Below are 22,250 nucleotides of genomic sequence, written 5' to 3'. Positions count from 1 at the left end.
TATGTTTTAAACCTTGATGGCAATCCACCATCTCCACTCACGATGTCATTTCTAACACCTGACTCCCCATGAATCAGTGAACCACAACACCACACCAGAGCCTCACAGTTAAATAGTTACAATATGTTTTATTAATCTTCTGAGCTTCCTTCAAGTTATGTAAATATAAAAATTATTCAGAAATCATACCAAGACACAATTCCCCAATGTTATTTTCACAACAGTGATGACAGGTTTTTAAGTGTTGCATTTTCTACATGCCTAAGCTACTTTTAGAACAATAAACTTAAAATTCTACGGGTGGCTCAGTGGTACAAATGACACGATTTTTTTTTTTAATTCACATAGATCAATTATATGCAACAAGTTAAAGACTCTATGAATCGATGTTAGATCTCTCCTTACGGGACCACTGATATCATCTGGATGAAATCTGCAGTAGTTATGAATAGTACAAGAAAATGACAGAATGGCCGGCACTATTGCAATGGATCCCACTCTGGCGTCAGGGGCGGGACGTCTCTAAGGGGCATGGTGAAGACTGATGGGAGCATCCAGTCTGTGCTAGCAGTCTTCCTGCCTTCAGCGCAGACCTTCATAAACATCACTTCACAGCCCAGTGAGAAACCCACCTCAAACCTACACAGGAAGAGGAGAAAGAAGATCAAATTAAAACAATATCTCCACTGGCCAAAAGACAGAATAGAAACAAACAGTGCAGTGAACACTACTGTGCTTACATGGAGGGGCTTTTAGCTCCAGCCAGGATGTGATGAGTAGGGTTAGGAGTGGTGGTGTGGCCCTGTGTTCATGTGAACATTCATCTTCATCTCATTGTCCAGGATTTGCACGAGCTGCTGCATGGAGGGCAGGTGACCTGACTCTAGTTTGGACCACACTGGCACATCTATGAAGAGACAATTACGTAACTGTAATACACTGTGTTTTGTTCCATCACCACACAACCGCATTAATATCATTATGTCACAAAGACTCAAATCAATCTGAAGCCAGTCAACAAGCCCACGCTGTGAATCACAGACTCACCATTTAATGTGATTTCAAAAGCTCCTGTGGACATTAACTGGTTTTCAATCATATTGCTGAGGAAGAACACCATCATGCAGGCATATATCTGGAAGAAGCAGGAGAGAAACTTGAGTTAAAACGTTCCGCACAAAACCTTTTCCCACATTTACTAGCAGTTACGTTTGCAGTTTAAATTTGGCATCATGCTCATGTGATGGATCACAAGAGCAGTGCACTGAAAAGACACTGTTTAAGGATTGCAAAAACAGAAACACCAAGACCACAGGATGACTGTGGTGCTACAGTATACTATCAGATTAACACTTTGGAGTGATGCGCAGCAACTCCAGATGAGGTTTACGCATAGCTGACAAACCATGTGCATTTTTGGTCAATACAAATCTGGTAGTTCAGCTGAAGAGTTTCTTGCAAAATGTTTGTTTTTTATGTCAGGATTTGCCAATGCTGCAACAAACACATTACAGTAGTCATGTGTGAGTCAGGTTTCTTTCTTTTTAACCCGCACCAACCTGGCCCACCCGATCCACAGACATATGCATTAATCACTGACCTAAGCTTGACCCACAAACCCGCAGACCAGAGCTGAAAGTTAAGTTTCTGGTAAAGATCATTGCTAATAACAACCTACTTGCTGTTGACTATTGTGTGTCAATTCCAGTAAATATGACGCTATAAAAACGTGTTTTTTGTTTTAAAAAGGATAAACACTGGGAGACAGCAAGTGCTCACCTATCTTTTAAGTGGTTATGTCGCAAGTATGATGTCAAACACGCGGCTGATATCCTACCTGGTTTGTTTACATGATGCAACAGAAGTGCATGTTTAACAGATTCATTGTGGACAGAAAGATGCTTGCTGACAGGGTGTTAGGCCTACATATTCTCAGAGGGAAATACTTTTACCAGGCATTATGACTGTAGAAATTAAAATATGTCAGACTTTAACAAATTGTCCTGGTTAAAAAATGGATAATGGAAACCCTGAGCGCAGCAACAATGATGATAAAACGGCTTGTCGTGTGTATGTGTGTTTGAGAGAGACATAAAGAGGGAAGAGAGGGTGAAAGGTTGACTGTTCCTCAATGATTCTGTAAGTTATTAATAATTATTCAGAGGACTAGTTTGTTATTGAATGACCCATCCGCCTGAAGCTTGCCAAATTTTTTAACACGCTTACCTTTAAGCCTAGTTCACATTACACGATTTTCACCGCGATTTTGATGTCGCAGAGGATCTTGAGAGCCACCTTGGGTCGGAGGTGAGTTGGCAGACAGTCTGCCACGACGAGTCCTCATGTGTGAACAAACCTAGGAGTAAGTCGCCCCCTTGTCCGTGACTATGACTGGATATCTGGCATGCTAGAAAACTGGAGAAGTGTGACACGACTGACAAAGTGCATCAAGTGCATCAGCCAATGAGAGGCGGGATACGTCCCACGTCAGCACGCAGGAGGACGTAAGAAATGTGAGGACGACAAGCCGCAGGGTTGCCAGGTCCGCTTATTAGCCACGACTTTGGGCTTGTTTTTTTGTCGCTTACAAATATTGGTAGTCGCGGGTTGCGTTTTTTTTGGGCTTGTTTCCATAGCCCTAGTTACTTGTTTCTCTCCCAAGATCTGGCAACACTGACAAGCCGGCAAGCAACAACAACAACAACAACAACAATGGCGGCGTCCAGAGGATCATGGGGAGCGTGTTGTGTTTGGACCCAGGCCCTGGAGGCAGATCTGATTCAACACTGGGAGGAATATCCATGCCTTTACAAAGTGTCGTCTCCAAGTTAAAAAAACAAGTTTGGTGACGTCACCGCGTTATCTGGGGCTCTGTTGGCGAGGGCTTGGTGGAGAAATCTTGTGGTGTGCACACACAGGTCGTAACGCAGTTGGCGAGACTCCCTGTGACAGAAACACACGTCACCAGGTATGAACGCTCAAAAGATTACGATAGTCTCCACAACGCATTTTGCGGGGTGAAAATCTTTTTCTTTTTGAAAAATTTTTAAGCAAGAGACATCTCAGCTTGCACAGGTTACTGATTATTGCAGCCCAACTGATATATCAAGGGATGAATACTGCCTGCCCCACTTCGTTTACTGATAACTGTCAGGCTGTAAAAGACAGTTTAACCAAATATTACAGAAATCATCTTGAAAATTTACCTACAGCAGCTTAAAATACACCCACAAAGCAGGAGACCCTCAGGCTAGTTCTGTTATCAGTCAAATTGTAGCTGCGATAAAAAAGCTAATTTATTAGCAAAGTAAATCCACACCAAATGCTTGCTGGGTCTTTTTTATCTATTCTGTGCGCAATTGCAGGGTTTTCTGTTTGTAATCCATTTGACTACCGAGACCACATCACATTTTATCAGCCTCAGCTTTCTGTTGAACACAGGATTGTTTTATTTGCTAATATCTGATGTTAGCAGTCACTGGCCATTCTTCCTCTGAGCCTCCGGCTTGCCTGTAACACTGGGGATAACAAATCCAAGCAAAACAAAACAACACAACCCGAAGACCCTGAATGAACAGCTAATGAAATCCCATGGGTTGGGGTTGAACTTGGCAGTGTGCATGTACACAACCGTATTTGAGACACAGCCAGAACTAAAGCCCTCTTTTCCTCCTTTCTAGATTCAATCCATGCCTCTCTGCGATATCAACGGTGATTACATGCAAAACAAATGCTTGGCTGCTTCGTAGAGACAATCCTGACTCCATCCCGCTGCCACACATGAAGACCACAGTGCACACTCTCCCGTAGGATCTGAGCAATAATGACTTCCATAGTAAACCTTACCTTGTTTCCCTGGCCCCACTCCCAGATGCCTGGGGCTTGCATACCGAAGAGGGCGAATGGGTCCCTGCCGATAATAATCAGCCCAATCACCAGCAGTTTGAACACAGACAGGAAGGAAGCAACATGTCTGAGGAAATAAAACAAGACACCGGCTTATAATACAATTCCAAGACACAGAGGCTTTTATAGATATCAAATCAGTCCAAAGCCTTCAGGATGTATTACAATTATCCTGAAAGATGTGAGCCTGTAGTTTGGCTTAATGTAGGCTGGTCATGTTCAATAAACATAATTCTCAGGTGTCAAAGTAAATATATTCATTTGGGATTAAAACTGTGCTGACAGTTAAGGGCGTGGCCTCAGTTTATACAAATTAAGCTTCATAGTGTAGACTAAACAAGGATTTGGAGACAAGCCTGTACCACTGACTTCCTCCCATACCCATTTCAACAGTGATCATGATTCTGCAGGGAAAATGTACACCTTAAAATTAAGTGATACCTCTTTAACACTATCACACTTACCAATCTGTAACACAGAGCCTACATCCTGTTTACTCCGCTTTTTACTACCTTTAAACCTTAATGTCTAACTGGTTGAACTACAGCCCGTCAGTGGGCCTGAGATAGACACAACAAAATCTCACTGTCTGGGGAATTTGAAGCCCAAGGTGTGATACTGTGGCCTTTCTTTAATGGGGATATTCTCTGGAGTGTTTATTAAGAGCTCAACTGATGAGGACCTGAGGGTCTCAGTCACACCACACCTTAACTACAACACCTGGGACAAGTGCACAAACGAGTCTCATATCAAGACTCGGGTGCTGATTCCAAATACAGCAATTGATGCTTTACAATCCCATCGACTATATTATATGAATTAAAATGTGAGAGTCAAAATTCTAGTCTGTATTTCTGACAGAAATAGTTCCTCATTGTCTGTATCCCTCTAGTGTTGGTAAGTTTTGTATGGGAATTCTGAAATAAATCACAGCAGATTTATAAAGTAATAGAACTCCAGTCGACCCCATCTTCCCCCAAACTTCAAGCTTTGTTGCTCAGTAGTGGTTCTACTGTACCTTCTTGGGATTAGAATAGATACCTGTTAAAAATACATCCAGTGTACATTATTTTAAGGTAATAAATAAATAGGTAAATAACTTGATGTATATATCATCTTTCAAACAACCCTTAAAAATAAAAGAAAGCAAAAGAACCATTAAATACAAAGTCAGAGCCAATAAATAACATTAATAAACACAACAGACAAAAGTGACACATAGTAGAATAAAAAACATAGGAACAGATAATATAATTTTAAAAAAAGCCAGATGATAAAAGTGAGACTTAGGAGACGATTTTAAAGAGGGCACTGAATTTTCTAGTCAAAGTTTCTCACATAAGCTATTCCAAAGGGTCGGAGCTCTAACAGCAAACACCCTGTCACCATTATGTCTTCAGCCTTGACCACGTAACAGCCAACACAGCCTTATCGCCACGACCTCAGGCTAGTGAGTAATCATTAAGAGGCTCAGACAGGTAGCTTGGTGCCATACCATTAAGGGCCTTAAAAGTAAAGACTGACATTTTAAAATCAGTTCTGACACAGACAGGCAGCCAGTAAAAGAAAGCTGAAAGAGGGGAGATTATCATTGTTGGACACCCTGAAGTTCCCAGAGTGTTACCCCCTTATTGAATAACTTCACATCTTGTTCTCTACACCTACATGTACTGGTCCGTACTGTAGTGACACACAGGAAAAAAAATACACTGTAAATTGGGAATAATTGCACAGTATGTTGTGGGATGTAGTCTTAGTATTCTTGCAGTAGCTCAAATGATATAAAGTCCAAAAAAACTAAATATTGAACTAAATGATATGATGCACCTTTGACCTACATTTAGCCATTTTTAGGGCCAGCAGTTTCGTCTATGTCCACAAAACTACCAAAGATAAATCCACAGCCACATAAGCCTGACTGCTTGAGAATTCCACTTCCTCAGTCGAATCACAGCTAATCCCAGGCAGCTTTAATAAAGCTGGATATAATCCACTTGTAACAAGGCAGACAATCTCTTACCGATAGAGGGGCACAGGAAGATAATTCTCCCCTTCAATGCGGATGTCTGGGTACCGCTGGTACAAGGCCTGCGTGTACTCCTCAAACACCCGCTTGTACCCTCAGGAAATGCTGCAAGGAGACAAACGCACTGTTAGAGGAGACATTCACAGTGTGCAGCTGCGACATCAAACGGGGACAAAAGGCAGCCATAACAATATAGAGATCTTAAGGGTAGATTGTGAATTTCGCCTTGAGATCTGGCACATTTGAATCCCACTTTCATCTGTAGGTCATTGTTCTTCTTAGTGGAAAGTTTTCGTGGTAGTGTGAAATTCCAGTTAGCAGCACATTAGTCTACTTTAAAGGGGAGCTACAACCATTTTCAAAATGTATACATGTTATTCCTATGTCCAGTCCAAAAATATTCTGAAACAAAAGCAACTCCCTCCCCCCCAAACTCAAATTTGTGATGTCATGGGATATTAAGTCTGCAGAGAATGAATTGGAAAAGATGATGACACAGAGCACCCAGGGGAATGTTCTGATTATTTGGGTACATTTTCTGTTTCACAACTGAGAACACTACAATAGAATAAGCACATTTGGTAAAAGAAAACAAACATTCTGTGAGTCCACAAAATCAGGCTCCCATTCATTGTCTGTAGAGCAGCTCCAGACTTTTTACACTATAACAGTGGTTCTCAAACTTTTAGTGCACAAGGCAGACCAAAGGGCAAGCCAAAATCTCAAAGCACACCTGTATTTATATTAGGGCTGCAACGATTAGTCGACTAATCAACGACTAATCGACTATTAAAATAATCGGTGACTATTTTAGTACTCGACTAATGGGTTTGAGTCATTTTTCATAGAGAAATACTATAAAAGTACCCCAAAATACTCTTATTGCATACTTTTAACATTTTGGGGTTTGGGAGAGACAGACCGACATATTTCAACATTTTAACACATTTTCCGATAAAATGATTTGTCGACTAATCGAAGAAATAAATCGACAGATTAGTCGACCATGAAAATAATCGTTAGTTGCAGCCCTAATTTATGTCTGTGCACAGTTGCTTGTATAATGTGTGTTATCACTCTTATCATGATATAGGACAAAAAAAGACAGCTTTCATGATACTGTCTATTGACTCGCTGGTGCTTTGTTGTAATTTGCTCCGTACAGTAAAGCGATCCATTGTCCTGCTCACTGTTTTTTCCTTTTAAATGTTATCATCCCTCACACTGGCTGCCAATAAGGGCTTTTGATGTGTCACACACTTGTTATTCTCACGTGCAAATGGGACAAATAGGTTCCTTGTGAAGGTTTTTGAAATTAAATGACAGTTTTTCACTAAAGTTTGCCTCTTTATGAGGAAATGGGTGTGCACAATACACTAATACAGTCAATTAAAATTTCAATCATAACTTTCTGTATAGGTCCCTTTGAATACTGCAACAACAATGTGTGGTAATCACAAAATCCCACGGCTCACCTACATTAGCATGTTGGCACACCATTTGAGAGCCACTGCCTTATAACATCACAAGTTTGAGACTTACTTCTCTGGTTTCTGGCTTTGACAGAGAGTAACGGATGTTCACAAATACTGACTGAGCTTTCCTAGGCCATGAAAATAACACAAGAGTTATTAATCTATGTGGTGTTCCTCTTTACATTACAACACTACATGCTCCGGTTTGCTGCATGTTTGGTTAAGATAAAAGCAGCAATTTACAATGCAAATGTATATTTTGTCTTGTTTACTTAAGTCACACTTCTTTGCATATTAGCATCTTGAAATCACATGACACTTTTATTGGCATACGTCAACACATAGACATTAACGGAAAACACATATTGTTAATGTTGATGTAAATTAGCTAACGTTAGCTAGGTTAGCTTTAACTTTTCGGCACGGTTTGGAAAATTCAAGGGCAAATTGTTTAAATAAGATGAAGTATTTCCAGAGAGACGGAGTATTTTTTAACGTGACTTTAAATATTAATATTGCTAGTACAATGTAGAGACCAGGGTTATGCAAGGTTAACTCGTGGACACCAGATACAATCACTGGATTTAACGTTAACTAGCATGTTTGACAGCGGAAGCGGGGCCATGTTTTCGTCGAAATATTCACGAGAAGTCGCCAAAAAAAAAGCAGAAACTTCCACATTTATTCTACTCATGTGATTAGACAATGGTTGAGTAGTTCAGCTACTTAATTACTAACGTGACTTTACCGCTCACTCTCCTGTATTATAATATAAATGACCCTCCGGTTAGTTAGCTAGCTTCTGTCATTTTTTTCGGCCTACGATGTTGTTAGCCGGGGAGTTTAGCTAGCTCGCAATGACTCGCCAGATTTTCGCAGTTTTGCTTACCATATTTGAAACTTGAGGAGTGGTCCCGTCGCAAACTGCATCTTCATCTTCTTCACGCCGCTGCTGTCACCAGACGTGGCGTAGCACAGCGAGAAAACCCCCAAGACGAGGAGCGAAAAACGCAACCACTTCATCGCCATCCGTTCCGGGGCTTGTTTCCTCACTCTGTCAGATGGAGCGGCAGGTTAATCTGTACATGTCGTTACTGGTTGGTCCCTCCTTTTCCTCTTGCTCTAATCTCGGATTTTAAACACAAGTGGTTCCCACCTTCAGCGCCCCCTACTGGTGTGGCTGTTCAACTAAACTACAACACTGTATGTGCCAGGGGTGTCAAACTCATTTTAGTTCAGGGGCCCAATTTGATTTATTTATTTTTTCTTTCATGGCACAAGTTTCATATTTCAAGGTAGCAATATGGGACTTTTGCTTTGGAATATCTCTAAATACTGATACAGTAAAAATACTTGAGTTTTGTGTCTGTATGTTGTCAGACGTGTCCTCAACATCAGGAATAATCTTTTTAATTTTTATTTTCAGCAACCCAAAAATGGAAGAATAAAGACATTTTCCTCACAAGTTAGTGGTATTTATTTTTTAATATATAAGGGACACTGGTAATTCATTTTATACTTTTACTGAATATAATCCAATTTATTGTATTTCCATAATGTTGTAGTGTAATTGTTCATTTTGTCTACTCAAAATAGATTAAGTGTAGAAAGTTTCTTTTTACCAGAAGACTGAAGTGACAGTAAGGTAAACTACATCTCCTTAAAAATCATTGTCTGGTAAAAAGAAACTTTCTACACTTAATGCATAATGTTGTGTTTTTTTATAACACCTTATTTTGAAAACCAAATGTAGTAACACATCCTAAGTCTTTCGCTAGCTCCCCACATCAGCTCGATCTGGGCCGTTTGAAGGCATTATTCAATGTAACACATATTAATGTAAAAACATTATAAAAGAATATAGATGGTTGGTGAAATTTGCAGACAAGGATATCGTAAGTACAATCACCTCTCCTCTTACTTTTTTGTTGTTGTGGAAAAGGGGCCAATCCATGAACTGCCAACTCAATTTCAGTCCAAATACTCAAGCCAAACTGTTCAATTACAGCTTTATTTGTGTCCAAAAATTAACTACTGTATTTCATTTAAATTAATATGCTATACACATGCCACATTTTCACTGGGGTTTATGGGTGGTGCATCTTTTCTAGTCTGCCTTGTTTAATATCTGATAACATAAATTCTTTTGACTGGAGCCATTTGTGCTCTCTTGATCTCGTACTTAGGTAAATGCAATTTCACAGTGTAGAAATATTCTGCTACAAGTAAAAGTCATAAGTTGAAATGTTTACCTGAGTATAAGTACAAAGATATTGCCACAGAAACATACTTAAAGTACCAAAACTAAAAGTACTCATTAGGCAGTGAGTATATTATATTATATAATTGGATTGTAATTATTTATGCATAATGTGTACATCAGTTATTGAAGCTGGTAGAGGTCAACCTAATTTTAACTACTTCATCTGCTGGGGACCAATATGTTTTGTTTTAATCTCTACATCATAATTTATTTACTGATTGAAGTTGTATCACTAATCTAAGTAATTAATTACTGTAATTATCGAGTCAAAGTATATTTGCCTAAAAAAAATAGCGAGGTAAAATTACAAAGCATAAAATGTTCATTCTCAAGGAAAGTACGGTTACTTCAAACGGTAATAAAGTAGTAAAATTAAATAATTTTAACTGAATTTCTGCTGCTGCGTCCACATTAGCATCAAACTAATAATATACAAGAAATTCCCGAAGAGTTAAATATGTTAAATGAAGTAGTGTCCCAAAACTTTTTATTTATTTAGTACAGTCATGAACACATTAAAATCAAGCTGTTAAAACAGACGTTTTCAATAAATGCAATTTGTGAGTAGGTCAGTGGGTTCTTAGAAGCTTTGCCTTGCCCTTCTCTCCTGGTCCACGGCAGTCTGCAAAGCCAGTACAGTGTCTGTGGATGACAGATCGAACAGAATGAATAAATGGTAAAGCACATGTATCCACACAGATTAAAGTCCTTTATATAATGCAGATTTGTCCTGGCACTTGTTGTGACATTTGATCTGGTCAGCAAAAGGTTTCTCCTGATTCCTCCTTAGGGACGTTTATGTGACAGTATCCCCACAGTGCTCAGGTGAGGTTTGGGCTTTATAATAAGGAAACGACCAAACAAAGTTCAAGTGTCAGAGAGAATAATGGTACAGTTTGCTGCGTCGTGTTCAGCAGCAGTCCAAGAGGGCTAAATCTGATTTAGTTTGGAGTATAATGCTAAACTAACGGGCAGAAAGAAAGAAAGCAGATCAAGCTGCTGTTTGTACAAACCCAGTAATTTCTTTGCGTGATCCATCAGGTCTGGAAGTCCTGCCTCGATATTGTACGAGGTCTGCCCCATTGCATTGAAGAGTTCATTACCCCTCTGAGACACAAACATGATAAAAGTGTGATGACTTACAAAGCCAGTAAAAAAAGAAATGCATTATTACTTGTCTTGTGTGCCGTACAGCAGAGCAGTTTTGAGCATACTCTACCTGGAACTGCGTGTAAACCTTCTCCTCCAGCTCTGCCACTTGGGTTATGGCATCATATACACTGGTGTCCTCAACAGATTCCTACAACACACAAGAACAGCAAAAACTTTAGCAAATTAAACATACCATGTAATCCATATCAATTATGATTTGGACTGATCTTGTGCAAGCTGACCTCCTCTGTGGAGCTATTTACAGGCTCTTGTGCCTTAGCCGCTCCATTGGACTTGGCGTTGCCTTTCAGTTCCTTCACTCTGTGAAAGATTGGCAAATGTTTCAAGAGTTATTCACCCCCAATCATGACATCATCTTTATCATATAAGCTAAATATGTACCTGTCAGCATAACGTAGTGTGTTCATCGTGTATTCACATGAAGTCATGCCTGGTGACACCATCGCAATCTATGGAATAACAAATGGAAAACACGTGTGCATACATTCTGTAATTCAACACGCACATGCATATTGATATTCACAACAGAGTTTGTTCTTGTATGCCGTGCATCTACATCATCCATTACACTGCAGTCAGACCATGATACACCAAAAGCCAAACGGAGAGTAAATTTTAACGTACCATGCAGGTCCTGGACTTTTCTCCGATGAAGGAATCCCTGAGGACTTTGGTCAAAGTGCTCATCCGGAAAGGAATGTGATCGCTGTTCATTCCCAGTGAACGAATACACTCCTACAGGACACAAGAGCATGTGAGGTGTGATTTTCTATTAAATGTCTTGACTTAAGCAATTGAACCATTTCAATCTTCATTACAGTCGCAACTTGAGTGCCAGGATTATTTTATAAGCACCCTAGCTGAGATGAAAGAGAGAAAACTGTCTCTTCTCACTCAGTTACTTGAATGAATGAAGCCAAAAAAGTTCAACTTTGCAGGTATAAAATGACGCAGATCTTCCGCATCATGTTGCCCAGAGCGAACACTCTGGAACCTTTGCCAGCTGAGTGGTTAACTTCCAAATTAGCCCTCCGCTTACTTGATGGGGACAAACTAATTTCATTGTGGAGCTCTTCTAGACTTTGGAAAAGCTATCTGATCGAATGGATCAAATCCCGGTAGTGAAATGTGTCATCTTGCGAAGGTTGTGACATTCAAAAAAATCTATCTACCGATTTACAGACATCTCTTTCTCAATGAAAGTCTATGGAAAAAAGTCTTTTTGGGCCCAAAGGCATCATGTGACAGACTTCCTGGGGGCCTGGTGCACACCTCCACAGCAGCGATAGTATACCTTGAGAGCCAGCAGGCTGCGGTTGATCTCGGCAGTCTCCACTAAAGTGCTGCGGTCGTTGCTGCTGACGTCTGTGCCGCGCTCGTTGCCAGCCAAATCGACGAGGGAAAACTTGCCATGCAGCGTGTTGGCACGGTTATTGCGCCGCAGGACAATCTGCAGGATGGCGTGAGAGCGGGATGAGTTGGCGTTGGCAGAGGTCTGGCCTGATGTTCTGGAGAAAGAGTCGGACAGAGGGAAAGGGAAGGCAGCCGAGTTAATGTTATACGTTTTCTGAGCTGAAGAATGACACAGATTGTAACATACACATTCTTAACACTTAACTACCTGCACGCACTGCCCGCCTGGATCATCTTGATGACCTCTTCTGCTGTGGCCACATAGACCTCCTCCAGGCCCACCACCTGGACCTGCTGCCGGTCATCCTCCAGCACACGGAGCTTTGCCTTCTTATTCAGCAGGTCATACACCTAAATCGATAAGTGTGCTTCTCTTTTAGAATAACTTTCATAAGCTGTTTTTTATGTCAAACAATCTCAGTAAATATGTCCATGAAGGTGGAAGGTTTTCTTACTTTTCCATTGTAAATCTCGAAGAAGCTCACATAGGCACAGAGTTCCAGGTTAGAATACCTCCTGTGGTTCAGATAGGCGAAAACATCCTGGGCTAGAAGGGAAAGATAGTACTCCTGAATCAACTGGATCAAATACAAATTATGAAGATAAAAAAACTGGACAGTCCTATTTATTATCTTAATGTGATAACCATATCAAATATTTCTTCTATGTTAAGTGCATGTTGGCTGGATGGTTGTGGTCCTACCTGCCAAGGCGTAGATTCCTTTGGCACTGTTCTGCTGCCTCCCTGTGAAATCTCCTCCCATCGTCTGGGGAGAAAATGTGCCAAACAAACAAAAAAGAAATATATCAAACTTTCAAAATGAAGATGCTGCATCAAGATAAGTCAATGCCACACAGCATGCGGATGCTTACATGAGTCTTCCCACTTCCAGTCTGGCCATAGGCGAAACATGTTGCCATGCCGCCTTCAAAAATAGACTGCACCAAAGGTTTGGCTGTGAATCTGAAGAAAACAAATAAAACCTGTCATAATTTGAACCCTTTGCAAAACCAAGAAAGAGAGAATAATGAATTGTGCACCTTAAGTTTCCAACATTCTTACTCTTGATTAATATTTCAGACACATTACTGAACAAATACTAAGATATTAAAGACAGCTATCTACACTTTCCTACATGTTGAATTTTTTGCTCCTGTGAACTGACAGATGGGAAATCCCTTAAAATCCTTGGTAGAAATTCAGAAAACAAACGACCTGCTATCAGATCCACCTTACTGCTAAATAAAAGGGACAAATCAGGACATTACTTGTAGACCAGATCGTTGGTGGCGGTCTCATCAAAGGAGTAGTCAAAGTGGAAGATTTGGTTGTCCAAGTACTTGGTGAGGTCCACCTTCTGTTTTGGCTCATGGACCAGCAGCGCACCGTTTCCAGGTACAGACACGACATCTATCTCCCTTTTATTAATCTCTGAAATACACAAGAATGTCAAACTCAACATTAAAAAAAAAACTGTCAAACGATAACTAATATTTTTGTGCACGCCATTAAAGAGTAAGTTTGGTATTCTGCACCGTGGACCTTATTTTCTCATGTTTTTGTGTCTATGTGACTAAAGAGAATTTTTGAAAATGGTCCAGCATTGAGCCAGAGTGCTGCTGCCGCAAAACAGGCTGCAATGTAACCACTCGGAGCATGTTCACGCCGTCTATTCATGTCCACTGAAAGCACTTGTTTTTGCCACTGACTGGCTCAGATTATTTTAAGTTTCTGACAACTTGTAGAACGCAGACAGACCTTTTTGTTCCACAAGACTCCATTTAAATAGACAGTAATTTTAGCGTGTATAGAGCCAGCATATTTTCACGTCTAACCTGGTGAGTTAAAGGTTTATTTCAACCAAACCAGAGTTGGCGACTGTTGGAACAGTGGATAGACGGTCAAGACATTTTCTTTTGTTTCTGTCGACTATGAATAAAGTGTTTTTAAAATGATAAAATCATTGTTTATTCAAAAGGAGTCTGGTGGGTTTGGCGATAGCAATTTCTGGGCTGTTTCTGGTTAAACAAAAAGGATCTTACTCTATAACAAAAAGGTCGACCTCTGTAGAGATACCTTCCGTACGCTGTCAGACACTTAGGTTAATAATCAAGCACTTTTGGTGGATGTAAACTGATGGTGTAAACATGCCCCGAGTGGTTAGACTGCAGCCTGTAGCTGGCAGCGGTATCGCTATATTCCGGACGAATTTCAAAACCGTTTTCCCTATTAGTCACTTACACACAAAAACATGGAAAAATAGGGACCAGGCTGAAAATATCAAGCATACACTGTAATTACTCCTTTGAATTCAAATGATACTGTATACAGGATGTTAGACATCACTCCAAATATACCTTGTTTGTTAAGGGGCCGCTTGCGAACGCACACACAAATCCTGTGAGGTTCAATCTGTAAAAACAGAACACATGCTGTAAGTACGGGCTATAATGGCACACCAATTTACAGCTTCATACATGGCACATTCATCTCGAGTCCAAACTTGCATGGTCAGTAGTTGCTAAGGGGGTTATTTCCAGGGTCTCTCTGAAGTCTTGGATCATCTCGTAGAACTTTTGGTTTGGTCGAGGAGCCTCCCCAAACTGAAAGGATGCAAGAGAATGTAAAATGTGTTTTCCAATTTTGAAAAAAAGATATAAATGGCAGAATGAGTAAAAATATCTCACCTTTCCCCTCTTGGTCTGAACGTCAGAGGGCTTTACAACGCAAGACAGCCTTTTGTTGCCTTTGTTTATCTCTTGGGGAGCCACTGATTTTCTTCTGCCTACAGTGCACAGAGATGATGAAGATGATGGTGTCAGATGAAAATAAACACCCAATGAACTCACATCTCATTGTCATCCCTGCAATATCTAACAAATCTAATCACAGAACAGGTATGTGCCTCATAACATGCACCACCTGTTCATTCTTCTTATAGAACATAGAGCTGATACTATCTATGTGTGCCTAATCTCCACATCTCTTTATTTAAAACAAAAAACAATCCTTTGCAGGAGACAGGAGGCTGCACTTGTGACATTAATGTGTAGAGCTTTCTCTCTTTCTGAATTGTATATATCTATAGGTCGAAGTAATGCAGTGGATACACATGATATCATTTCAAATTTGTCACTAACCTTTCACTGCAGGTGGAGGTGGCATTCTCTCAGGTTCATCATTTTCCTTTTTCGCCTCACGCACATAAGGCAGCGACTGAGCTGGTTTGGCCTCATTCTTTCTGTGCTGCTGATTAGGAATCGCTAGATAAGGCAAAAGGGTGCACTTGGGTTTATAAAGATGACAAAGGTCTTGAAATAACTGGACAAAGAAAGCAGTAAAATATTATGTTGTACATGGAAAACACCTGAAAAACAACTCTTGTGCATGCAACAACATGTTCCATATCTTGTGATACTACGACCAATGTGTAACAATGTGGATGTGCAAAATATACTGTATGGTAAGGTCTCATAATTACCACTCACTGGCAACAACACCCAAATGTTAAATGAAAGAAATATGTAGCATGTATCACTTTGGGGTTTTTTTTTTTTGGACAACTTCTTTTTCAATTATGTTTTCAGAAGATCACTACGAACCAGAGTTTGTCAGGACTGATGAAGAGGGGACATCAGGGTGGACCGTCTCTAGGTTCACCTGCGCAGACTCAGAGGTGGGGACTGGTGCTGGAACAGGGGCCGTGGCCTGGAACATACACGTCTGCCTGGTCTGAGACCGATTGGCAACTGAAAGTAAGACAAATCAAAGTCAAACACCTGCAGTGAGGGTCAGTGTCTTAAGCAGCCTTGGAGTAAGTATTGTTAAATACTGCTTGCATGGTTTCTGAGGTTAAATGTAATCCAAACCAATACAATGGAAATGTATGTGTCTGTAGTCTACCAAATCAAAAGTGGCCACAGCAACAGATTTGCCATTAGATGAAACCAGGGTGTCTACAGGTATCAGCTATCTACATTTAAAGTTTTCAAGACCCTTTCAAGGTCTTTTATTAAACCAAATTTAAAACTGATTTTGGACAAATCCTTTCTTTTTCAAGCATTGCAAGTAAGTATAAAAGTAAGAACATATATGTGGTCCTCTGCAGACGTAGGTTTTATGAAGGAATATGGTTCTTAGAGGGAGTTGCCAACAGCTACGTACAAGTATAAAGTAAAAGACAATATCAGGTTCAGGAGTAGGTTTAAATTTTTTTTTTATAACATCAGAGATGTGTACTTTCACAAACGTCTTATAAAATAAAAAACTAAGACATTATATTTAAGGCCTAAGATTTATAAAATTGAATTCAAGACTTTTTGAGGACCTGCAGACACCCTGGAGACAAGATCCTCCTGACAACCACAGTGACAGAAGTGAAAAATGAGAGATTAACACAGGTGCAGAAAAGCATCAACTAAAATGTGGCAGCCAGGTGATTAAATATTCACATCAGTGCACTGTATCATCACAGTCAACTAGACACGAATTGGATAAACATGTTGTTACAAATGTAGTTTTGTTATCAGTGATGATACCGAACACTCCTTCTTCTCCTCTTTGCTCCTTCCCAGAATTTGGAGCAGATTAATGAACAAAAAACGATAGTACTGTCAGACCAGAATTGCCCAATACCCAAAGTTGTCCATTTGCATACCCGTGCCACTAATCATTAAACCAAAGCAGATGATTCTTTATGAATAATCAGAAGACGAAATCTGTGCAGAGTTCAGCTCTCCAAGGATGGTGGATTTTTTGCTCTTACACCCTGATCCCATTAACAAAGGAGTGATTAGAAAATACGACTCATTTGCTTTAGTGAGAGGAGCATGCATGCCATGCCGACCTGACTCTTCAGCTTTGTTGACTGCTGGAGCAGAGGCTTTTGGGAGGAAACAAGTTGTTAGGAGCCAAAGTACAAGACATGGCAATCTAAAACAAACAAACAAATAGTGCAATATATTTACATACAGGAGGCAGGGGCAGGAATCCTGGATGAACGAAGACGGCCCTCATACTTCTACAGAGAAGGCAAAAGGAGAGAGGGGAAAAAATTGCTCATTGCATCATTTATTTTGATGCTTTACAATGATGACCCCTTTTAACTTTGACATTTTTTGAGAGCAACATAGGAGAGACAAAACAAGGAAGCAACTGAGATGGGATTATTTGATCACAACTGTGAAGTTAAACTTTTGAACGTGGAAATGTTCCATTTCTTAGAAATACGGTCCAGTCTGTTGACACTGACAACAAGCGGCTCTAGTTCTTTGTTTTTGTGGAAACAAAAGGTGACACTTACCTTGTCTGGAGCAGGAGAGGGTGGGTCTACAGCGTGGTTAGTGACAGCCTTTATATGGTCCAAAAGTTCAGGATTGAGTATACATAACTCATTCACTTCAACCTAAAATTACAAACAAGCACACCTTAAATCACATTAGATGTCAACACAGGATACAAGACAAACATAAGTGACAGCTGTTTCATATGAACAGGTCCAACACTGGTTGAATCGATATCAGTATCCACATATACGTTTGTCTCCTGTATGAAATAACTGTAACCTCATTGATATGCATTATTATAAACTACCGAATGACTGACTTTAGTGTTCTTAACAGAGTTGCTGCTGTGGCTGCTGTGATACTTACGCACTAACACTGTTTCTCGAAGCACTATCTCTGAAACCAGACTGAATGCACATTCTCTGCTTTACAATCAGTTGGTAATCTTAAAACACACTTTATTTGCAAAACTGTAAACCATCAGGCAGCATGGTGGTGCAGTGGTTAGCATTGTCGCCTAACAGCAAGAGGGTTCCTCGGGAACCTGGGGGGGGGGCCTCTGTGCAGAGTTTGCATGCTCCCCCCGTGTCAGCGTGGGTTTTCTCCGGGTACTCTCACAATCCAAAGACATGCACGTCAGGTTAATTGGTGACTGTGAGTGTGAATGGCTGTCTGTCTCTATGTGTCAGCCCCGCAATATTCTGCTGTCCTGTCCAGGGTGTACCCCGCCTCTCGCCCAGTGTCAGCTGGGATAGGCCCCCACCAGCCCCCCGTGACCCCCAACAGGATAAGCGGCCATGGAAAAATTAATGTAAACATTGCTACACTATTTTGACAATTTCCGCTCTATACTGACACATGTAAAAACATTTTAAGATAATGACTTCACTTACAAATCAATCACAGGTTAACATTTGGTTTTGACAACAACGGACACCAATATTGGACAGATAAATAAGTTGAGTCTCATGGGTAGACACACAAATGGGGTGACTCATCCATTATTTACTCACTTGTGAGTATGTGTTTTTATTACGTACATGTGTAACAAAACTTTAGCAAACAGTTTAGCAAGAATTGTTTGGTTTTGCAAGAGATGCATAATGTTTTGGTAGTCTGGAGTAAGGATTTGTAGTAAGTGTGGAGAGCTTTGACAAAAATAGCCTATAGTATAAAATATAGTGTCTGTAGTGTCACGGTTTGCTCTTAAAATTCGTGTAACTGTTAATAACTATTAGATATCATTTATCCTGGCCATTCAAAGTCATGTTAAAACAAAGAATGATGTTATTATGCCATGTCTCTTATAATGGCGTTAACGTCATGGCTCATAGACAGACCTTCTCTCAGCGTCCCTGACAGGTTCACATTATCACTAATGCAATAAATGTCTTGTCTGTCTTTATGGACTTACTGACCTCCTTTCCTCGGCAGATCTTTCTTTCATTCCACTCAACCATAACCGTGGACTTTACGGAATCCACGGACTTCACCACTGCCAGATGAACTCGACCTGATTTACACAAACAAGTCAACATCAAGCTTTGTTAGCAATATACAGCGTCATTATCTGAAGGGTAAACGATACAACAGAAAACATCAGCTCACCATCACTGCGACTGATTTTTACAGACAGTCCAACAAGAAGTCTGGACATGCTGGCCTCCATTTTTGCTCCTTTTCTGTGCTGTAACGGAGAAATCACAATTCAGGGAACGTTAGCGTTTAAGAAACGAGCTAGCTTAACTAGCGCTATATGGCAGGTATGTTGTGTTCGCTACAGAACTATATTCTCTTTTCGTCGATAAATTAACTAATACATAATCGAACTGTAATAGCATTATTCTTATTTCAGTAGTTTGTTAATCTTTTCTCACTAACTAGCGTCAAGCAAACTTACCTACCTGCCAAATTAAACGCCGCCAAAGTTTCAAATTGAAACGGGTGTTATTTCCGGGTGTTAAAAGATCTGATTGGTCCTCGTCTGCGGTCTTCTTCTTCTATGTCTTTTTTTGTGTAGGTGAAAGCCAAATGGGCCTTATACTGCCACTACCTGGAACAGTGATGAATTATCTCTGCAATGAGAATCAGATTTTAAAATTGAAATTCACAAACTGTAGGTTTTGTGATTGCAACATTCATTGCAAATTAGGAGTCTCTAAAAATAGCATTATGTAAAGGCCCTTCAGAAATGATTTTGACCAAGCTTGTGACCCTATACTTTTGCACCACACAATTACATTTTAGAGGGAAGAATTCTTTGTACTTTACTGCACCATTTAGATGTCCATGTCACCACTTTGCAGAAAGACGTTTTATAAGCAAGAGCATATGATGAGCTCATCATAGCTGATTCACTGTTAAGAATTTATAGGCAATTAGTCACCACATGGAGTGATTAGATTTCCCAAAACACTTAAACTCTTCGCACAGCTAGTATATTTAATTACATCCAAACAGTGTTGGGGACTAACTAGTTACACATAATTAAATGTAACTGCAATTAGTTGCACTTAATGAGGGAAAAAACAATGTAATTAAATTACACTTACCAATCACAAAGTTCATGAGTACATAGGGATAATACACATATATGCTAATTTCTACTGTGACAGTTTCTGCTTCCGAGGGATCAAGAAGTAGCTCTTCATATTACTGTCAGTTCTTGCTATGTATCAGTTTACTATTGGATGTAAAAGCTCAATGGGGAAATACAACTGGTTTCATGAAGTGGGATAGCTGTTGCTACAATAAATTCTTTTTGGTAAGATGATGTTTATATGTAGAATTCTGCTGCTTATAAAAAGAGCAGCCGCGCACATCCAAACAGTCAAGAAGGTGCTGGACTAAAAGAATTACACTAAACAAACAAAGAAAAGTCTGCACACTTCAGCTCCCTTTTAGGTCCATTTATTCCATCATCATGGGATGTGCTTTTTCTGGATATCTTTTTAGTTTTATTGTCCCGTTTAAAACATTTACATGAAAAGTAATCAAATGTAATAAATTACATTACTTTGATGAAATAAGTACAATAGTTGTATTGCTTATTATGCTTTTAACATGATAACTAATCATCTGTAACCAAGGATAACTTGGACGTAATATAGCTATATGTTTTTCTGTAAATAAAGCTTAAGCTTATTTCTCATCTCATTTTCTGAAAATAATGCCTCTGTCTGTTTACTGAATATGATGTCTTAATTATATGCAGCTAAAACAACATAATTATATAGGCCTTTGTAAGAACAACATTACAGAATAATTAGATGGATTAGTGGTAATTTCCCCAGTTGTACATTAACTTTAAGGTGCTGTTTGTGATGGCACTGTTGTCACCAAACAACCTGCCTCCCCTTCTGTTAACATCATGCCACAAGCCTTAGTCAAAATGATTTGGCTACATACATACATACATACATACATACATAAGGCACATGAAGAAAATCACAGAAAACAGTATACATACAAATCATGTAGCCCAAGTTGCCAAGAGTTTGAGATGTCTGCCTTCTCTTGAATATAATGGAACTAGATGGCACTCAGCTTGTGGTGTTCAAAGTGCCAAAAACATACATTTGAAAAACTAAACAGTGATGTCTCTTTTCAGAAATCATGACCTGGTTACTCAAGATAATCCACAGACCTTGTTGTGAGCAGTTTCATGTAGGAACTATTTTCTCTCAACCAAACTACACTCGCCAACCAAATCACTTCAGAGAGGGAAAAGTGCATCTACTGCCAGCTCACCTGGCACCACAGAGCTAGGTAGCATCACAGCTTAGCCAAAGAGGACGCCATCAATGTTTACATCTCGCTAGAACAGTCTGATAATTTCAGAAAATGACATCACTTTACTGTAATTCAGCCTTTAAAACCAGGAAAACACAATATTTAACATATTATGATATCCAAAATCTAAGACAATATCTTGCCTTTTATCACAATATCAATAAAATATCCGTATATTGCCCAACCCTGCTATATATTATGTGTGACAGTAATCAATGAGCAGGACTGCTTTATGACTGTAATACATTCACAAGGCTGCTGTGAATCCATGACTTGATACCTCCAGTAAGTTTTAACTGGTGCTTTTTCCTGATCAGTCCACTGTTGTACCCAAATTCTGCTAAACACTGATCTATTTAGCCTACTGCATTTCATCCATGTGACCACAGGAATCCTGTGTTTGTCCACATGCTGCCTCTCTTCCCACACCCATTGCAAACCAGGCACAACAGTTCAGTCCCCCATGACATCAACAATCAGGGACAGCTGGAGAATGACCCATAATGCAGTTCAGACCTGCCTTCAGCGTGGGAGGCATCCCATTTTTCCTCTTTTCTTCTTGCCCCCCAGCCTCCGTGCCCACACCCTCTCAGCCTCCAAACCTCCTAACTATACACAAGCTGGACTTATGTATACACATTCCCCGCAAGCGAACGCTGACACATGACAAATCAAAGGTCTAATAAACAGCTTGTGCTGAACAATTTTCCCCCCACCACCAAAGGATGAAAAATAAACAAATCCCTGTCGGTTTGGCCCGGCCAGGCCATTTGGTCTGTCTGTCGATGACTGGGTGGCCCAGAGCTGCTCGGTGTGAGGCCTGGGATGGAGCCACAACTGTTTCCTGTGAGCAGCCCAACCCCCAGAACCTCTCCACAACTGGCTTAGTGGGTGGTATTCCCCTCCTCCTTCTTTT

General features: G+C 40.1%; 2 protein-coding genes across 4 annotated transcripts; both read right to left on the bottom strand.

Moving 5' to 3' along the window:
- Nucleotides 1–108: 108 nt before the first annotated feature.
- On the bottom strand, nucleotides 109–8,496 carry selenot1a (selenoprotein T, 1a). The gene is made up of 6 exons (XM_050032954.1): nucleotides 8,297–8,496; nucleotides 5,927–6,037; nucleotides 3,847–3,973; nucleotides 1,048–1,135; nucleotides 741–907; nucleotides 109–639 (listed from the first exon to the last, which is right to left on the bottom strand). The coding sequence occupies exons 1-5, from the start codon at nucleotides 8,434–8,436 to the stop codon at nucleotides 783–785; spliced, it is 591 nt and encodes a 196-aa protein (XP_049888911.1). The 5' UTR covers nucleotides 8,437–8,496; the 3' UTR covers nucleotides 109–639; nucleotides 741–782.
- A 1,633-nt stretch (nucleotides 8,497–10,129) lies between these two features.
- Nucleotides 10,130–19,511, bottom strand: kif2c (kinesin family member 2C). 3 transcript variants are annotated; one of them, XM_050033661.1, is made up of 23 exons: nucleotides 19,447–19,511; nucleotides 19,151–19,229; nucleotides 18,961–19,055; nucleotides 17,560–17,661; nucleotides 17,229–17,277; nucleotides 17,104–17,139; nucleotides 15,860–16,006; nucleotides 15,398–15,520; nucleotides 14,945–15,042; nucleotides 14,765–14,860; nucleotides 14,615–14,669; nucleotides 13,526–13,688; nucleotides 13,130–13,220; nucleotides 12,960–13,023; nucleotides 12,712–12,803; nucleotides 12,465–12,607; nucleotides 12,138–12,351; nucleotides 11,468–11,578; nucleotides 11,225–11,292; nucleotides 11,065–11,143; nucleotides 10,890–10,970; nucleotides 10,684–10,777; nucleotides 10,130–10,312 (listed from the first exon to the last, which is right to left on the bottom strand). In XM_050033661.1, exons 2-23 carry the CDS (start codon nucleotides 19,209–19,211, stop codon nucleotides 10,251–10,253), a joined length of 2,124 nt encoding a protein of 707 aa, XP_049889618.1. In that variant the 5' UTR covers nucleotides 19,212–19,229; nucleotides 19,447–19,511; the 3' UTR covers nucleotides 10,130–10,250. The 3 variants fall into 3 exon arrangements, with proteins under 3 accessions (XP_049889618.1, XP_049889619.1, XP_049889620.1); XM_050033662.1 differs by having other exon boundaries at nucleotides 19,443–19,497; XM_050033663.1 differs by lacking the exon at nucleotides 17,104–17,139.
- Between the last annotated feature and the right edge of the window lie 2,739 nt (nucleotides 19,512–22,250).

The sequence above is a fragment of the Epinephelus moara genome, chromosome 21 (assembly GCF_006386435.1).
Source record: "Epinephelus moara isolate mb chromosome 21, YSFRI_EMoa_1.0, whole genome shotgun sequence".
NCBI lineage: Eukaryota > Metazoa > Chordata > Actinopteri > Perciformes > Serranidae > Epinephelus > Epinephelus moara.
This window is presented reverse-complemented; position numbering and strand designations above follow the sequence as displayed.